General features: G+C 38.5%; 2 protein-coding genes and 1 long non-coding RNA gene across 6 annotated transcripts in view; 1 reads left to right on the plus strand and 2 right to left on the minus strand.

The window, feature by feature from the left end:
* LOC122820527 (equilibrative nucleoside transporter 2) overlaps positions 1–7,951 on the minus strand; it is a 28,283-nt gene extending 20,332 nt beyond the window's left edge. Inside the window, exon 1 of one of the 4 annotated variants that reach the window (XM_044098018.1) lies at positions 7,817–7,951. The gene's annotated coding sequence lies outside the window, so the exon portion shown is untranslated. Of the gene's footprint in view, positions 1–7,525 lie in introns of all 4 variants that reach the window. The other 3 variants (XM_044098013.1, XM_044098019.1, XM_044098016.1) reach the window with 3 other exon arrangements.
* A 3,453-nt stretch (positions 7,952–11,404) lies between these two features.
* Positions 11,405–15,883, minus strand: LOC122820530. The gene is made up of 4 exons (XR_006368814.1): positions 15,743–15,883; positions 15,320–15,544; positions 14,660–14,798; positions 11,405–11,746 (listed from the first exon to the last, which is right to left on the minus strand). It is a non-coding gene; the product is annotated as an uncharacterized LOC122820530 (long non-coding RNA).
* LOC122820529 lies at positions 14,666–18,854 on the plus strand. Its single transcript, XM_044098021.1, has 7 exons — positions 14,666–14,803; positions 15,495–15,860; positions 15,930–15,998; positions 16,121–16,189; positions 16,295–16,354; positions 17,714–17,830; positions 17,921–18,854. The coding sequence occupies exons 1-7, from the start codon at positions 14,749–14,751 to the stop codon at positions 18,061–18,063; spliced, it is 879 nt and encodes a 292-aa protein (XP_043953956.1). The 5' UTR covers positions 14,666–14,748; the 3' UTR covers positions 18,064–18,854.
* Positions 18,855–20,087: the final 1,233 nt, after the last annotated feature.

Genomic DNA, 20,087 nt, shown 5'->3' on the forward strand with positions numbered 1-20,087 from the left:
ACATTGGATTAGTGTGGGCATTTAATATGAAGCTTACTGCAAATTTCAAAATAAAAGCCTCAAAATGCCCTTCTGATAGTGCACCGCCAGAGGCGGTGCAATGATATCATTCTGCATTATCTGTTTATCCGAGGTTAGGGAACTGCCTTGCGCAGCAAGGCAGTTCATTAGCATTAGCCTTTTAGCTTAAATAAGCTATTTTCTATTTTTCAGACTTATTAGCCATGTTTAGTATACTTAATGGAGTAAGTAAATGACAGTAAACATTCTAATGATACCCCACATGGTACTGAAAGTATTTATGCTTACATTAGCATATTTGTTCATTTTAGCTAATACACTTGCTTTATCATACTGAATGTTGCATGTCCAGCTTACTTAACATTCTTGTGATTCTCCACATGCTATTGATTACATTGCAGCTTTCTTTAGCATCGATGCTAATTCTTAGCATCAGAACGCTGGGTCCAAACCGACGGGCACACTTTGGCAGGCCCCAGTTAAATTTCTTCAGGAATTTTCTAGTTGGGGCCTGCCCATAGCAATGCATAAGGAGAGCAGTGACTGACTTGCGAAGCAAGTCAGTCACTGCCTCCATGCATTGCATGGCAGGCACCTATTGTTCTACACCCAATAGAATGTCTCTTTAAGTATTATTATTTATTATTCTTCCGTCACCCGGAATGCGGCTCGTACCGCTGCGAGCCCACCCACAAAAGTGGTATCAAAACGTGCGGCTCGATCCCGGGAGGTGTGCTATTACTTCTGGTGGGATTTGGAGTTACCATGGCGACGTAAAAAGCAAAAAACGACCCCAAAATCACTAACGAGCTCACCAGGTGAAATCTAAATTGTCAAGGGGCGAAGCAACCTCTAAATCTTAAAAATACCCTATTTTGAGGATTTTCTGTGTCGACATAACTTCATGTAGAAACGCCATTCAAACTTCATTTTGTAGATACGTCCGTGATCTCTTTTAAAGTGAAGACAGCACGTCAATATGTATTATGGTTTGTCCACAACTTCTTTCTAAGCGACCCAAAGTTTTTGATTTTTGGAAAAATCAGAGTGTGAAGGCCGCTCCGCTAGAGTGAGAGTCAGAGCGACATTTTGACCCCAAATCATTTTTAACTCGCCCTCACGCTCACAAATATTGCATGATTGGTATGAAACTTGGTCATGACATTGATACGCGTGCCTGCTCCGGTCAAATGTTTTCAAAAATTATCTAGCGCTTACAGTTTTCTCTCCAGGTGCTTCAGAGCAAAGTCATGCGCCAGGGTAGCAGACAGATCTCACTGATTCACTTCCATGTATTTCTGAAAAATTACAGACCTTGGCACACACTTTTTATCTCATCGCTGTTAATACTGTGAGTGAGGTAGAGATATGAATGGCGGGACTATGTGAGACGACAAATAGCCCTCTCATATGCTTCAAACGGTTTTCGAATATGTATTACGGTTCCCGAGCACGGGAAACAGTTTTTGCAATGCTTTTTTTAGTCAAACTGGCTGGCTCAAACAGAGAATTGTCTCCCCCTGGATGTCTCACTCACAGCTGGCAGAGAGGATTATTTACCATGGCAACGGAACACATGAGGCCAGAGCAGCTGATTTATGGGAGGACACTCTGGAATGAGCTGGCCTTTAGAACTACTTGTGTTTTGGGCATTTTATAACAGATTTTAACAAACCATTGTTACACACAGGATTAATGTGTCAATTTTAAATAAAGCTTAATGGAAATTTCCCAATAAAAGCCCCAATATCTCTGTCAGGTCAGTGCCTCGGTCTCTGCCTATATCCTCTTGTCCTCTCAGGTAATGGCACTGGCTTGCAGCAAGCCAGTGCAATGGCATTAACCTTTGACCTAATGATAATAAATAGGACTATCAGAACACCATATCTGTAGTTCTAACTAACACTCAGTTAAAACAGAGCTTCCAGTTAGAACTACTGGCTGTTTAGGCCAGTAAATAATTTAACCCAAACACTGTTAGGCATTGGATTAGTGTGAGCATTTAATATGAAGCTTATGTTTATATTTCAAAGAAAAGCCTTCTTATTTCCCTCAGGTTAATGCATCGCCGTATAGCGATGCAATAATATTAGAATGCTTTATATTCTCCTCTCAGGTTAGGGATCTGCCTTGCGCAGCAAGGCAGATCATTAAGACAAGACTTTTACCTTAAATAAACTATTAGCTATTTTACTTACTTATTAGTCATTTTAAATATACTGAATTGAGTAAATCAATTACAGAAAACATTCTAATGATACCCCACATGCTATTGGCAACACTTAGGTAAAGATATGTTTGGCCTGCTTTGATCAGAAAAACTAACTGCTTCAAACTATTAGTATTCCATCTCTCCCTGTGTTTCATTGTCATGACAGTTGAGCTGCTCTTTAGAACTACAAAGACTGAAGGTTAGAACTACAACATGGTGGAACTGTCAGTTACTACAGAGGAGGACTGAGCTGGCCTTTAGAACTACTTGTGTTTTGAGCATTATAGAAACGATTTAACACATTCACTGTTACACATGGGATGAGTTTGACCATTTCTTATGATGCTTACTGAAAATTTCAAAATAAAAGCCTTGGCAATTTTTACATCAAATATTTAGTAATTTTTGCTTGACGTGATTGGTTTATCCAAAGCACTCTTAGACACTGGATTAGTGTGGGCATTTAATATGAAGCTTACTGCGAATTTCAAAATAAAAGCCTCAATATGCCCCTCTGAATAGTGCACCGTCGTAGGCGGTGCAATGATATCATTCTGCATTATCTGGTTCTCTCAGGTTAGGGAGCTGCCTTGCGCAGCAAGGCAGTTCATTAGCATTAGCCTTTTAGCTTAAATAAGCTATTACCTATTTTTCTTACTTATCTGCCATGTTTAGTATTCTGAAGGAATTAAGTAAATTACAGAGAACATTCTAATAATATCCCACATGCTACTGAGAGCATTCACGCTAACATTAGCATTTTTGCTCAATTTAGCTAATACACTTACTTTATCATACTGAATGGTGCATGTCCAGTTTACTGAACATTCTACTGATTCTATTGATTACATTGCAGCTTTCTTTAGCATTGATGCAAATTCTTAGCATCAGAACGCTGGGTCCAAACCGACGGGCACACTTTGGCAGGCCCCAGTTAAATTTCTTCAGGAATTTTCTAGTTATAGTAACTTATTCTTCCGTTACCGTTAATGCGGCTCGTACCGCTGCGAGCCCACCCACAAAAGTGGTATCAAAACGTGCGGCTCGAACCCGGCATTGGAGCTATTACTTTTGGTGGGATTTGGAGTTACCATGGCGACGTAAAAGCAAGCGACCCCAAAATCACTAACGAGCTCACCAGGTGCAAGTCTAAATGCGTCAAGGGGAGGCAACCAGTAAATCCTGAAAATACCCTATTTTTGAGGATTTTCTGTGTAAATCATAACTTTATGTAGAAGCCCATTCAAACTTCATTTTGTAGATACGTCCGTGATCTCTTTTAAAGTGAAGACAGCACGTCAATATGTATTATGGTTTGTCCACAACTTCTTTCTAAGCGACCCAAAGTTTTTGATTTTTGGAAAAATCAGAGTGTGAAGGCTGCTCCTCTAGAGTGAGAGTCAGAGCGACATTTTGACCCCAAATCATTTTTTAACTCGCCCTCACGCTCACAAATATTGCATGATTGGTATCAAACTTGGTCATGACATTGATCTGGCGTGCCTGCTCCGGTCAAATGTTTTCAAAAATTATCTAGCGCTTACAGTTTTCTCTCCAGGTGCTTCAGAGCAAAGTCATGCGCCAGGGTAGCAGACAGATCTCACTGATTCACTTCCATGTATTTCTGATAAATTTCAGACCTTGGCACACACTTTTTTTATCTCATCGCTGTTAATACTGTGAGTGAGGTAGAGATATGAATGGCGGGACTATGTGAGACGACAAATAGCCCTCTCATATGCTTCAAACGGTTTTCGAATATGTATTACGGTTCCCGAGCGGAAACAGTTTTTGCAATGCTTTTTAGTCAAACTGGCTGGCTCAAACAGAGAATTGTCTCCCCCTGGATGTCTCACTCACAGCTGGCAGAGAGGATTATTTACCATGGCAACGGAACCCAGAGCAGGGAGAGCAGCTGAGGACTACAAATACGCATCACTGTAGTTCGAACTAGTAGTTCAGTTAAAACAGAGGAGGACTGAGCTGGCCTTTAGAAAAACTTGCTGCTATGGGCTGTATATAACTAATTTAACCCTGTCACTGTTACACATGGGATGAGTTTGGCCCTTTGAAATGAAGCTTACTGAAAATTTCAAAATAAAAGCCCTTGAAAATTTTTACATCAGGTCATTGCTTTTTTGAGCGTTATATGACTGATTTAATCCAATGACTGTTACACATGGGATGACTTTGACCCTTTCAAATGAAGCTTAACAAAAATTTCAAAATAAAAGCCTTGGGAATTTTTACATCATGTAATTGCTCTTTTTGGCTTTATGTGACTGGTTTATCCAAAGCACTCTTACACATTGGATTAGTGTGGGCATTTAATATGAAGCTTACTGCAAATTTCAAAATAAAAGCCTCAAAATGCCCCTCTGGACAGTGCACCGCCGGAGGCGGTGCAGTGATATCATTCTGCATTATCTGTTTATCCCAGGTTAGGGAACTGCCTTGCGCAGCAAGGCAGTTCATTAGCATTAGCCTTTTAGCTTAAATAAGCTATTTTCTATTTTTCAGACTTATTAGCCATGTTTAGTATACTTAATGGAGTAAGTAAATGACAGTAAACATTCTAATGATACCCCACATGCTACTGAAAGTATTTATGCTTATATTAGCATATTTGCTCATTTAGCTAATACACTTACTTTATCATACTGAATGTTGCATGTCCAGCTTACTTAACATTCTTGTGATTCTCCACATGCTATTGATTACATTGCAGCTTTCTTTAGCATTGATGCTAATTCTTAGCATCAGAACGCTGGGTCCAAACCGACGGGCACACTTTGGCAGGCCCCAGTTAAATTTCTTCAGGAATTTTCTAGTTCTTAACTTATTCTTCCGTCACCGTGAATGCGGCTCGTGCCTTTGAGCCCACCCACAAAAGTGGTATCAAAGCGCGGCTCGATCCCGTGAGGTGTGCTATTACTTTTGGTGGGATTTGGAGTTACCATGGCGGCGTAAAAAGCAAAACGACCCCAAAATCACTAACGAGCTCACCAGGTGCATCTCTGTCGTCAAGGGATGAGGCAACCAGTAAATCCTGAAAATACCCTATTTTTGAGGATTTTCTGTGTAAATCATAACTTTATGTAGAAACGCCATTCAAACTTCATTTTGTAGATACGTCCGTGATCTCTTTTAAAGTGAAGACAGCACGTCAATATGTATTATGGTTTGTCCACAACTACTTTCTAAGCGACCCAAAGTTTATGATTTTTGGAAAAATCAGAGTGTGAAGGCCGCTCCGCTAGAGTGAGAGTCAGAGCGACATTTTGACCCCAAATCATTTTTAACTCGCCCTCACGCTCACAAATATTGCATGATTGGTATCAAACTTGGTCATGACATTGATACGCGTGCCTGCTCCGGTCAAATGTTTTCAAAAATTATCTAGCGCTTACAGTTTTCTCTCCAGGTGCTTCAGAGCAAAGTCATGCGCCAGGGTAGCAGACAGATCTCACTGATTCACTTCCATGTATTTCTGAAAAATTTCAGACCTTGGCACACACTTTTTTCATCTCATCGCTGTTAATACTGTGAGTGAGGGAGAGATATGAATGGCGGGACTATGTGAGACGACAAATAGCCCTCTCATATGCTTCAAGCGGTTTTCGAATATGTATTACGGTTCCCGAGCGGGAAACAGTTTTTGCAATGCTTTTTTAGTCAAACTGGCTGGCTCAAACAGAGAATTGTCTCCCCTGGATGTCTCACTCACAGCTGGCAGAGAGGATTATTTACCATGGCAACGGAACCCAGAGCAGGGAGAGCTGCTAAGGACTACAAATACGCATCACTGTAGTTCTAACTAGTAGTTCAGTTAAAACAGAGGAGGACTGAGATGGCCTTTAGAACAACTTGCTGCTATGGGCTGTATATAACTAATTTAACCCTGTCACTGTTACACATGGGATGAGTTTGGCCCTTTGAAATGAAGCTTACTGAAAATTTCAAAATAAAAGCCCTTGAAATTTTTTACATCAGGTAATTGCTTTTTTGAGCGTTATATGACTGATTTAATCCAATGACTGTTACACATGGGATGACTTTGACCCTTTCAAATGAAGCTTAACAAAAATTTCAAAATAAAAGCCTTGGGAATTTTTACATCATGTAATTGCTCTTTTTGGCTTTATGTGATTGGTTTATCCAAAGCACTCTTACACATTGGATTAGTGTGGGCATTTAATATGAAGCTTACTGAAAATTTCAAAATAAAAGCCCTTGAAAATTTTTACATCAGGTCATTGCTTTTTTGAGCGTTATATGACTGATTTAATCCAATGACTGTTACACATGGGATGACTTTGACCCTTTCAAATGAAGCTAAATAAAAATTTCAAAATAAAAGCTTTGGCAATTTTTACATCATGTAATTGCTCTTTTTGGCTTTATGTGACTGGTTTATCCAAAGCACTCTTACACATTGGATTAGTGTGGGCATTTAATATGAAGCTTACTGCAAATTTCAAAATAAAAGCCTCAAAATGCCCCTCTGGACAGTGCACCGCCAGAGGCGGTGCAGTGATATCATTCTGCATTATCTGTTTATCCGAGGTTAGGGAACTGCCTTGCGCAGCAAGGCAGTTCATTAGCATTAGCCTTTTAGCTTAAATAAGCTATTTTCTATTTTTCAGACTTATTAGCCATGTTTAGTATACTTAATGGAGTAAGTAAATGACAGTAAACATTCTAATGATACCCCACATGGTACTGAAAGTATTTATGCTTACATTAGCATATTTGTTCATTTTAGCTAATACACTTGCTTTATCATACTGAATGTTGCATGTCCAGCTTACTTAACATTCTTGTGATTCTCCACATGCTATTGATTACATTGCAGCTTTCTTTAGCATCGATGCTAATTCTTAGCATCAGAACGCTGGGTCCAAACCGACGGGCACACTTTGGCAGGCCCCAGTTAAATTTCTTCAGGAATTTTCTAGTTTTTCTAAATACTGCCCTATGCGCACCTGTTCGGCTAATTTAAGAAAGTAACATTAACAACTTCATCCACAAAATAATAACTTGGATGTTAATGTTAATTCATCCTAAATATGTTAACATCCATCAGTTCAAACACATAGTAATGAGATTCATAACAGAGGGAACCTAAGCCGAGAGATGTTTCATCACCCAGACCACAGGAAACTAAATAACTTACAAATTTGATAATTTATTTAATATTTCTAATTAAAACTTAGGAGTTTAGCTGTAGCTCGGACTCGTGTTTCCGCACCACTCTTAGCTAACATGATGCCGAAGTGTCAAGAGACTCACCTTGGGGAAATGTTCCCGTTATTATGTCTCTATAATGTTCCCGCCGTCCATTGCGAGCTGTTTACTATCTATACGGTCTGATACGACTGGAAAGAAAATAAACCTACAAACTCTGTTTCTATCTAAACACGTGGAGAAGAGACTGCGGCAGAATAAAACGCAGACTCCATTAACAGCACCATGGAGTCAGTTAGCTCCTCCCCACTTAATGGAAAAAAACCACAAAAAATAAAATAAAACACTTCCGTTTGGCGGGCGAGTCACACAAAGCCAGGAGCAGTTCAGTTTTACCTCCATTATAAGCCAGCTAGGTCGGTCAAACCTATTCTGTTCATCACAGGAGGAAACTATAAAGCTCCGTACATTTCACGTCAGACATATGAAGCACCTACGAGAGCCTCCATGGGCCAAAACTTACAAACTCTCCTATATATACGGAGGTTAACTTAAAATTTCAGTTTCCGGCTGCGATAAGAGGTTAAAGCTTTGTGTTAATTAATTTGCAAAACAACATTATGTATCTGAAAAAAATTAAAATATATTTGACCATTAGATTCTGACCATCAGAATCTAATGGTCAAACTGTTTCAAAAGAATAAACTACAAGTTTATTCAAAAGAATAAAGATGTATTCAAAAGAATACAAGTTTCAAAAGAATAAACTACGAGATTATTCTTTTGAAAATCTGCAGAGTTTTAGTTCCGGTTGTAGCCGGGGCCGATAGTACCGCACATGAACGTATGATTATGAGGTGAAATAAAAGTTTTTCATCAACTTTGTCGTTCAAAAGATGTCATTCTCATGTTTCATCTTAGCAACAACTGGGGAAAAACAACAAATCCCTGATGATAATGTCTATAGCATTTTCTTCTGTCTTAATTTAGTCTTATTATAATGATTTTTTCTTTGCAATGTCTCCTCAGATTTTTTTTGTTGCTCAGTCAAATTAATATAGATTTCTTAAAATTATTCTAATAACAGCATGTTGGTGGAAAGCTTTTTTGCTATATGAATTTATCTCTGTCATATTTCTGTACGGGGATTGCTTTTGAAACATTGCGACGGCGCAGACCGTTAAACTAAAATATGCTCCAGAGGAAAAGAGAAACTCAAGGACAACCGCCATCATAAAACAGATTGTTTGGTTTTCTGCGCCCCCTTCTGGTGGAGCAAGCAGCTACAACAAGTGAGAGTAAATCTCCAGACAGTGCAGATGCTGATTTATCTACGCATCCCCATGCTACACGAAAGTTTAAAGCCCAACTGCCTTGTTAAAAAGCCATTTTTCTGAACCGTCATCCCCTTAAATCGTGGTAAATGCTTATAACCTGTGATAAATGTTTTATCACAGGTTATAAGTACGGGTGCACCGACTGCAGTGTTCTGGCCAATCGCCGATCACCGATGTTTTGAAAAGCCTAACTGACCACTTCCGATTTTGGCCAATACCATTTTCTTTTTTATATCAGAAATGTTGTTCAATATATCAAAAAAGTTGCTGAATTGGCAACAATGGAGTGACTATTGTTAACTGTGAATGTGCAGACATGACCTGGTGGGCTGGTTTGCCAGTTAGGCCTCTCTCACGGGAGAAAAGAAAAGCTGGTTGGTTTTTAGACCTTTGTTGAGGTTGATAACGTTGGTGGATAAGATCGGCTTCTTATGTGAAGACATTGGATTTTCACAGATATATAACATTTTATTCCTTTTATCTGTACATATACATTCATGTTCTCAAAGCATTGCTAAAATGAATGTTGTAAGAAAAGATCAAGGTTGTGAACTGCTTAAATTTGCATGGTGAAGGTCACTTTGAAGAGAGGACAGCCTCTGAGTGTTTGGGTTTTGATTTCTGAGTTCTTTAATATCGTTAGAAGGGTAGCTTGCCTTATTTTAGTTTATTTTAGGAACCTTATTATTAAGATTAATTACACACAGATGGATAGTTGAAAGCCTTTCTTTATGACAATTTTCTGCTTGCAGCTAGTAAAAACGTGGCATTTACAATCAGAACATTACTTCAGACTAAAAAAGCAAAACTATGTTTAAAACAGAAATGTGGCCTTAACAAAAAGTACATTTAAAACTTATTTAAAGGTTGTTATTTACAAAAGCTCCTTTTTACTCATCAGGATGTATGTTCTCATGTTTTATATTAGACTGTATATAGCAGTAGCTGTGAGCAGGAGGAAATGTCTGACTGTAGTGACTTTGAAAGGGCAGGATGCTGGACAAGTTGAAGACAAAAAGATTTGTTAGTTTTCTGTTCAATTAATGAAGTGAGAACAGTCAGCAATTTTATCAGCATGTCTATGAAAATCTGCAATTACAACTGAAATAATCCCTTTGGTGGAATCTGTTACATGGATACATGGATTGTATATAAACACAATACCAGATTGTGTAGCTTTGGCTTGTATTATCTTTGTAATTAGTGAAAACTACTAATCTAACCTAATGTCATTTTTCTCTGACTTGATACCAGGATTAAATCCTGAATGAACACCAAGCCAAGTTACATCTGGTAAATTCAATCTGAAGGTGGTTCTGCCTTCAGAACCACTCCGTGTCCTCAAACCCAGTTCATTTGTTACCATGAAGGAATCCTTACATTTGCTTATTCTTCACGTTTCTGAAGTTGGGACACTAAAAATATTGGATGAATAATTCACAAAAATACAACACTGTAACGAAACACTTGTTACAGTGTGTTATGTAACTGCATCTCCTCTAGATGAAGTGATCATCCTCATCTCATCGTCTCTTCATTTTCTTCTTCTTCCCTCTCCGCTCCTCCGTCGTCTCCTCGCTCTTCCTCTCTGCTCTGGGCTGAAGTGGATTTATTTCCATCAGCAGCTGAAACGAAACATCAGTCAGCTCTGATGTTGTTAATGCAGTAAAGGCCACTAATCTCACAACTTCTCAGTACCTGCTGGTGGATTCTTCTGAGCTTTATGAACTAAACACTGAACACAGACGAAGGCAGCGATGAGGAGGATGGGCAGGCATCTCAGGATGAAGATTAAGCTGTAGTTAGGTACTTTACAGAGACAGAGGAACATAAATGTACAAGTCAATGAAAGTAAAGCTTTCTTGCATGTTTTACAAATAGTTTAATATTTAGAAGAGCATATATCATAAATGCAGACTGCATGAAGGGAAATCTGGCGCTGAAATGTTGTCTGAACATAATTCTGGTCCATTTAAGCTCTGTTAGTTGTTGTTTTTTTTTTTTTTTACCAATCGTTTATCCTTCTGTTTTCTTCACACAGCAAGATTTAGGAAGAAAAATACAGAAGGTTTGAACTCTTCTAGACATTTTTATAACCCCTATTAAAGAAGGCATCTTGAAATTATATATTTTTTATAAATATTTTTAAAATGTCAAACATAAACTTGTTAGCTACTTGGATTTAGACTAAAATGTTCTGATGTTCTTTATAAGCCTTGCTGGTATTATTTCTTTTATTTACAAACAGTGAAAGAGTCATTATATTTGTTTTGACTTTTAAATATTCTAGAATTCATTTTGATTTATGTTTATTATAATCCTTTTATAATTATTCATAGGTGTGCTACAAGGGGAAGTGAAACATGTCTGAAATAGCAAATGGTAAACTAAGATGGAAACAGTGCAGGATATTAGGGCCATGATTTAATTAATCATCACATTTTCAACCAAGGCAAATTTACTTCATAAAATGATTCTTGTAAAATGAACAATTTTACATGAAAAATTATTATTGCACAGTCTGCAGACAGGCAGCTATGCAATAACAAATAAGATTCACACTTGTAATTATTCTCTGATTTCTGAACTTAAACTTCCACCCAGCAGTCAGATTAACAGTGTTTCAGTCGTTTACCTCCTGCTGTGCTGTCAGTGATGTTCTCTCTGGATGTAACAGTGATGGTCGTTCCTTTTCCTTTAGCTTCAGCTAAAAGTGGTATCTCCACAGTAACCTTGCAGATGTATCTTCCTGAATCACTTCTTATCATGTTTTCTATTATCAGAACTGAACACTTACTTTTCTGCTCATTCTTAGAGCCTGTAGACTGATTTATGACACTCTTATTCTTTATTAATGTTTGGTTTTTCAACCATTCAATGCCAACTCTATCAGCTGTCCATTCCCAGCAGCAGGTGATGTTTCCTGTCTCTCCTTCTTGAACGGAAACATCAGGACTCTGAGTGACAACAAGGTCATCTGAAGAAACACCTGGACAGAGACATAGCTGAGAGTCAGTTGTGTGAAGCTGAAAATGTCCCGATTTTGCACTTTGATATGGAAATGACCAACACAGGTATATTTATATGACAAGTTTGATTTAAACAAAGAGCAGAAAAAACAAGGCTGAGGGAAAATGTCTCTCTTGCTCATTACAAATGCATTTCCTGACCAGACAGTGATGAATTAAATGTTTTTAATTGTCATTTTAGAAAATATCCATATTTACATAATGCCTGACATAAACTTTTGACATCAAACATCAAGATCAGTTTTCAACAGAGTTGGATCTGAGTTGTTCCTCCACCTTGGGTCATGAAGTCATCGGCTCATCGGTGTTGCATTTATTGTAGTTTAATTGTTCTATTAATCCTTTATTATTTGACTAATGATCGATCAAGCTGTGCACTCCTACTGTTTCTTTGTAACAATTCCCAGCCATGGTTTACTCATCTATGATAATAGTTTAATTTAGTAGTAAATGCTTTACTTTCATCAGCCTGCTATTATACGTTAGTCTTTGAACCCGACGTCCATGTTGAGCAGGAGGTTTTGTGTTTCTCAGAATAAAAGTGTTTTCAAACAAACTAACCAAGTGTAATTAGCTGAAATTAGCTGTTTAGCAAACATTCATCCTTTTATTTTTACAGCTTTCATTTCTGAGGAATAGAAAGCATCCAGCAGAAATGAACAAACAGTAAACAAATGAAAATATTTTTAAAAAGTTACTCACTCCAAGATGAACCTGCACAGAGGAGCAGCAGACTGGTGAGTGGAAGTGCCATCATTTGACCAAGGAACACTTTTAAATAACGAAAACTGTCTCTCCTCTCCGTTAGTATGACCTCTAAGACAGATCACTCTGTCCCCTTTGTCTTTATTATGAATAATGTCAACTGTTTTTGAGGAGTAATGTGACAAACCACAGACCAGGTTGCTTCCTCTCTAAAGCGTCACTTCATTTCTCAAGCAGACAGCTGGTAAAGTCCATCCATCTGTATTTGTTCTCAAAAGTAAATACATGAGTTTTGCAGATCGTTTTTTTTTTTTAATGCATGTTTTATATGCTAATGTATTTTTAAGGATTTCCATTGGGGTTCAATGTCCAACCTTAAGAGAACTACAAAGAAATGAGACACATAGAAGCAGCACACGCTATCTGGATGAGGAAAGAGAATGGGAGCTGAGGTCCATTCGGATGATTGTTAATAAAACAAATAAAAATAAAAATGAAGATAGAACATATCTGAGATCAGAGATCTCTGTTTTCTTATTCTTAGGTCTGCAAACACTAAGAATAAAACACTTCCTCATTTAGAGGCTCAGTTATTTCCAGTCCATCTGAGGTCATGCTAATGAAACATGACCTCTGAAGGTGTGAAAGCAGCGCTACACAGGAAAAAGCTCAACCACAAACTTTAAAAGGTATAGGTGGCGCTACTCTGGACCAACCTTTGACATGTGTGGGACCCAACCAGACAGAAACAAATATTTGTTCCGGTCAGAATTTTACACACACTGAGCCGACTGTGGCTATAAACCATTTGAGAAAACCCAAGTGATGATGCCGTCTGTGACGTCTGGCTTCACAAGCTGTGAATGCATGTTAGCACAACGACACTTCGACCACGCTGCTTCCTTTTGCAGCATCCACAGGCCTGAAAAGTGCCACTTTATTGTTTGCACACTTACCTGCTTGTATAAGCAGCATGAACGCATCTGGCCTCAATACGCTGCAGGAACAAACAGGCTTCTGAAGAGGAATTGTGGAATTTTCTGATAAATAAGTGACTAGAACTGAACAGTTTGTCTTTAAGCTTATTATGACAATTAGAACTACTCCACAAGCCAATCCTCCACAGAGGTTCTGGCTGAAACCTGTTAGAGGGATTCAATATCCTGTTCCCATTGGGCTGAAAGGCCACAGAGAGAGCATGAAGCACAGTGAGCTAGATTGTGATTTGAAAATGCCCTCTGGGACAAAGATTTTAATTTTTGGAGCCATGTTTTCATCTTCCTGTGAGAGGATTGTGGAAATAAACCCAACAAGTTGTCGAAATCAGAATATTCTTGAGTGCAAATGCCACCAACCTAATCCTCCTGTTCTTTAATTTGGCGTTTAGAATAGATAGGCTAAAACAGTCCATATTTTTCCACATACAACATGACTGTATTTATTTAAGGAGTTGTCATTGTATTTCTCTAAATTGCTTCTGTTCTATGTGTGTTTCTCGTTTTAGTTTGTGAGTTTTCATGTCGCTCCTGCATTTATCTACTGCAGACCGATTATTATGAGTCTGTAGGTTTGTGGTTGAGCGTCTTCCTGTTCAGCCGTCCGAGACAGAGAGTGAAGCCATTTCCGATAAACAGACCTCATGGTGGTTCAGAGTTCCATGCGAACTGGAGTCTCTGAACGACATGCTGCCATCGTATTACTGACATGGTGTGGAGGAAAAGCAACGGATTGAGAGGAAACAAAGAAAAGGTTCTGGTTCTGCTGGGAAATCTGTTTTAGACCTAAAGAAAGAAGAAGAGCAGTTCTATGAAAACACAATTTTTCACTTCCACCAGATCAGCAAACAAACAAAAACGTCCATAGGGCAAAGATTAAAAGGTTAACAGTACTGACAGCTAAGCTAAAATGCTCTGGCTCTTATGCTGTTTATATCATAGCATTTAATGAAGCACTTGGATTATGTTGCATCAGGTGATTCACGACGTTTGAAGAGCTGTGACGTTCACGGCTTTTAAATACATTTATGAAATATTAGCTTGTCCCTCAGATATTCTATATGTTTAGATTTCTACTTGCTCAAGAGTGGCAGCAATAAAAAAATTTAAAAAAAAGTAGAGAAATGGGCTTTCAGAGAAAGGTGTGTCTCTAGTACATATGGAGGAAATAACCTGTGGTTTCCTGCGTTTCTCTTTCAGATGAAAGTCTTCATCTCTCCTCATCATCACTCTGTTCAGGCTGCAGACCGTCTGGTGACAGGATGAACCTCCTCAAGGGTTTTCTGCTCCTGTGTGTTGGTTTAGATCCATCCTGGGGTAAGTAAGAACAGAAAATCTTTTGTTTTTATCACAAATTCATAACATGTAACTAACGTCATCTACACAACCGTTATTCACAATCTGTTGAGCTAGGACACATTTGAATAAAAATTTTTTGAATGAATCCTGCAAAGCCTGAAGACAAAATCTAGTTCAAATAGATCTAAATATTTCGCTTCATAGTTCTGATTGATGGTCCTACAAAATAAAAGCGGAAAACTAAGTGAAGAAAGTTGTGTTTCTGTCGTGCACATCGACAGTCATGTTCGATAAATGAGAATATTCTTGAACGTTCATTTATTTCAGTAGATAAAATTCAGTTTAGTTCACTTTGTAAAACATTTTATGTAGATAAATTACACACAGATTGATGACTTCAAGTCTTTATTTCTGTTAATTATGATGATTTTCCGCTTACAGTGAATGAAAACACAAAACTGGGATTAGAATATTACATCAGACCAAAATGAAATACATTTTTAACACATAAATAATAAGAAATATGTTTAATACCTGCTTGAAGGTTGTTATTTTGAAAAGGTACTTATAATCTGATGAATGAGCCTCATCAGAACTTTCACTTTTCCAGAAAAACTAATAAATACTACAGAAAACAGAACTGTTCTGCCTCCTCTCCACATATTTTGCGAATATCTTTTCCGATGTTTGTGACTGTGTCCCTCCGCAGGTGTTTTGTCCCACGCTCTTGTTGTGAGTCAGAGTGCCGACGTTTCTGTCCTAGAGGGAAAGACAGTGAACGTCACTTGCTGCTGGACTGGCACTGCCGACAGAGTCGGCCTCAAATGGCTGAAAAACCAAACGTTAATTAAGAACAAGACTGTCATGAATCAGCCTGGAGGCTCTTGGAAGGAGCATAAAAACAAATGTGAGAATCTGACGTTGGAAAATATTAAAAGAACTGACTCAGGAACATACATCTGCAAGGTCAGCGTGGAAATACCAGTTTTGACTGAAAGTGAAGGAACTGGTACAGCCATCAGAGTTACACCCAGAGAGAACCCAGCCGACAGCGCAGACCACCAGACTGGAAACGGTAACCAATAAGACTCTTTTGACCAAGATATCTGCACCCTGTAGAATAACAGATTTGTTTAATTTGAAGAGAAGAAGAGGATAGATGAAGGAGGTGAAGACAAAGGAGATGACAACAGTAAAACCCACATTGCAGACAGTAGGTGACAAACACCAGAGACCTGATGCTCATAGAAATACAGCAACGGACTGTTCAATGTGATGTTTTCTAATGTATGGGAGAATGTCTGTTCTAGAAACTCTGTCTTTATCTTTATTTAGAAGATAAAGAGAAGGTAGTCATACACAAAGAGAAAACAACTGACAGACCAATTAATCACGTGACTGAAGGTAAGTGACATATCTGATATTTACAGTTTTAGTAATTTGTTGTTGCGATGCCATAGGGAGCTACCAACAATCCATACAGGAAGTTTTATCTGGATTTTTTTACAGATAAGTGGGAGAAAACCAGAGAGAAATCGGGAGAGAGAGAAAACCAACGACCAGCTGACGGTAAATCAGATGTTTTGTTGAATATGTTGAGCCGTCAAGACTTTGCACAACCCGCATAACAGCTAACCACAACAAAGATGTTTCATTTCCTGCAGTTCGCTGGAAATGGAGCGCTACAAATATTTGTAAGAAATATATAATGACTCAATTACTCAGTGCGAATTGTGAGCGAACATTTTACATAAAAGAAATAATAATAACAACAACAACAATAATGATGATGATAATAATAATAATAATAATAATAATAATAATAATAATAATAATAATAATAATAATAATAATAATAATAGTGAATTATGTTTCCAAACCGTTTTGGAGCAAGTCAGGCTACGCTGAGCATAATTTTGTCCGATGTTGAGGCTAAAAGTAAATACGACGTAGAGGCCTCAAACCAACATGGACCGAACATTTCAGAGAAATTGAGATAGCACTCTTTTTCGGAAAAGCCCTGAAACCACCACAATCGAAATTGAGAAACTTATGTCCAATGTTGCCCTTTCCAGTGCGGATACTTCAAAATGCGAGTAAATAAACTGAATGAGTTATGTATGTTATATGGTTATGTAAATAATACATTTAACAAATAGCCTACTACTCATGATAAACTGTAAAAAGAGATTCGCCTTTCCCCATCCATCAGACACGGTTCCTCCAGCGTATCCTCGCCGCTCGGCACCGCGCGTCCGGGCGGCAAAATACGCGCGTGCTTGTTCAGCGCCCATACAAGCACGCGCGTGCTCAGTGCTCTTATCTACGGACGCCGCGAAAGCCCAATCAGCGTGTTTCAGCGGAGTTGGCCCACTTTTTGTAACTGCGTTCTTATCACCCCCCCACCCCCCCACCCACCCACACACATACACACACACCCACACACCCCCCCCCCCCCCCCACACACACACACACACACACTCACCCCCCCCCCCCACACACACACATACATACATACTTTTTATTGAATTGTTGTCTTTCTCTACTAGTATTGTAAGGTATTGTGGCAGTTTTCTCTGACATACAGAGCAAGGGTTCCTCTTCTACTTGGGCTTTGACTTCCATTTTCCTCATTTTTATGAATGGCAGTGCGCAGTTAAAGCACTTCCCCAACGTTAGACACAATACAAAAGACATGACAGAGAATCAACAGTCTAACAAGTGACACTGAGTTCAGGTTAGTGAACTCAGTGTCACTAAAAAAAGACGTTTGAATATTAACTTAGCACTTCCTTCGGACGTTTTAATTTCCACTTGTCTTGTTAAAGTTTTCAGTCCATCCTCCCAGTAGTACTTGTTCATGCCAATCACTTAGAGAAAAATGAAAGCTGAACTGACAACAATAACTTGTGTGGATATTGTATTTAGACGGTTCCCAGGAGCTAGTGTTCACCTTCATCCTGAGGTCCCTGCCCGTCGTCGCACTCATCACTGCCTTCTTTTGGCTCTACTACTTAGGGACTAAAGCCCAGAGAGAAAACCCAGGTATTGGAACATCCTCTCAAGGTTTCCTGTATCGATACTTAGCTGTGGAGTTGACTGATGTTATGTTTTTTGTTTTTTTTTAATTTTCAGCTGCTTCTGGAAATAAAGCGTCTTCGCAACGATGCACAGAGGAAAACCGAGAAGAGACTGTGACAAAAGAAGCAAGAGGGAAACGGACGAAGGCCGGAATGTCTAATGATCATCATGTTGATCCAGTAGAGGACGTGGACTGAACTGCCTATAGGTCCATTTATTTTTACTTTCAGTCAGGCCACTTGTAGGTCTCAGGGATGTTGGAGCCTATCTCTAATAGTCAATGCGTGAGAGGCAGGATTTCTCCCTGAACTGAGCTGGCTAATAGCCCAACAAAGGTCAACGTGGACACAAACTAGACAAAAACATTCAAACACAACTAAGTGTAAGGTAAAGTATCCAGTCAACCAAACATGTATGGTTGTGGAGGAAGGAAAGAAGTAAGAAAGTAAGAAGTAACTTTAAGTGCTTCAACAAACAAAATAGTAACTACAAACTTACAAGAAATTTGTGTACGTATGGGTGAAGGGCCAGGGCAAAGTGCAATGTTCCTTTTCAACCCCAAATAGGATTTTGTATGGAAGCCAGAAAAACAGAATATCATTAAAACAGTTGAACCGTTTAGCTGGATTGGTTAAAACATGTTTTAATGAAGGTATTGTGATATTAAATATATAAGGTGTGCAATGTAATACCGGTACGCACACAAATTTCATGTCCTTGTCATGTAAAAAACTGAAGACATTTTACTTACTTTTTTTGTTATTAATCTGGTGCAATAAATCACAGAGATCTTGCTTAGCCAAGATTTTTCAAGTTGTGCTAGTTTGTTACCTTATCGGTGGAACATGTACACAAATTTACTATCCAATATCAGTTCAAGACTGAACTATCTAGTGTCCAGTCACAACCAGAAGAAAATAAACATTTGGACATTTATTTTTGTGTGAAATAGAGAGCTTGTGATAACACTTCAAGGGTTAACTGTTGCTGTCACTTTATAAGGGATTAATACAGTTTTCTTGGACACTTTCTGCTTGTTTGCTGTTTTCTAATAAATCTGAGGCTTTCACAGAACGGAGGAACTCATATTTTTATCTGTCAAAATTTTAGAAACCACATAATCCCCCCCACACACTTCAAAATCACTCCATCGTGTTTCTAGTTGCAACATTGCAAAATGTGGAAAAAGCATGGAGCATATAAACCATGAGTGTAACTGGAAGCTAACACAGAGACAAACCTTTATCTTCATTACGAAGCATTGTTGTGTAACCTGTAGATTTAAGATTAATTTAAGAATGAAGAGCTTTTCTCCTGACCTCTTCTACAGAAACGAAGGTCGTCTCCAGGAAAGCGTGACAGCGTTTCTGCGTCATCTGCTCTGAGTGGTCAACCACACGAAGGTTTACCACCACCTTCACACAGAGCTATAAAAACTCCTTTTATGTTTAAATTTATTAAACCCAACAAAGACTTTCTGACATAAAATCACAACATTACAATTGATCTAATATTGTATTGGCATCATATTAAGAAAAATCCATTTTTTTTAAAGCTAGAAATGAAAACGCAGAGGGCTGCACTCAGAATACTGGTGTCTTGCGCCCCCTGCTGGTGAAACTGATGCTTCACCAGTCTGGATGTGATTCCTGCTAGCTGAATTCTTGCTAGCTTTTTGTCGTTGGTCACTTGGATCAGATGTCTTCTCTTTTATGCAGTGATAACAATGTTAAAGTAAGTTCTTTTTCAGACATCAGGAACACAGAGCTCGCTCCCACTTTCGCTTTCATTTTCAATTAATTCATTTCAATTCAAAAAATACTCTTATTATTCCAAAAGGGAAATGAAATGTTGCTGAACTCAAACTATTCAAGTTTCTACCAAGAGTTGTAGATGCTGAAGGCTGTGGTTAGGAAAGGTCTCCTGTAGGGGTCAGTATTACAGTTTTTAAATTTCTGGTTGTGATGCTGCTACAGCCTAATGGATGATAGCAGAAGAGGTCTCACTCTCCACAATACAGTCATCATTCATAGAAGATATACAACATCTTGCCACAATTTCTGAATGGAAAAACCTTCTTCTGTCTCTTTTGGTAGACCGGTAAACACTGAGACATCTATGTCTCTACTTCCTCATTTTCCTGTTTCTCCTGAAAGCTACAATCAGTTGATTTGTATGAACTCAAAGATTATTGGTCCCACACTGCACAATAAATACCCCA

Source organism: Gambusia affinis, linkage group LG18, assembly GCF_019740435.1.
Source record: "Gambusia affinis linkage group LG18, SWU_Gaff_1.0, whole genome shotgun sequence".
NCBI lineage: Eukaryota > Metazoa > Chordata > Actinopteri > Cyprinodontiformes > Poeciliidae > Gambusia > Gambusia affinis.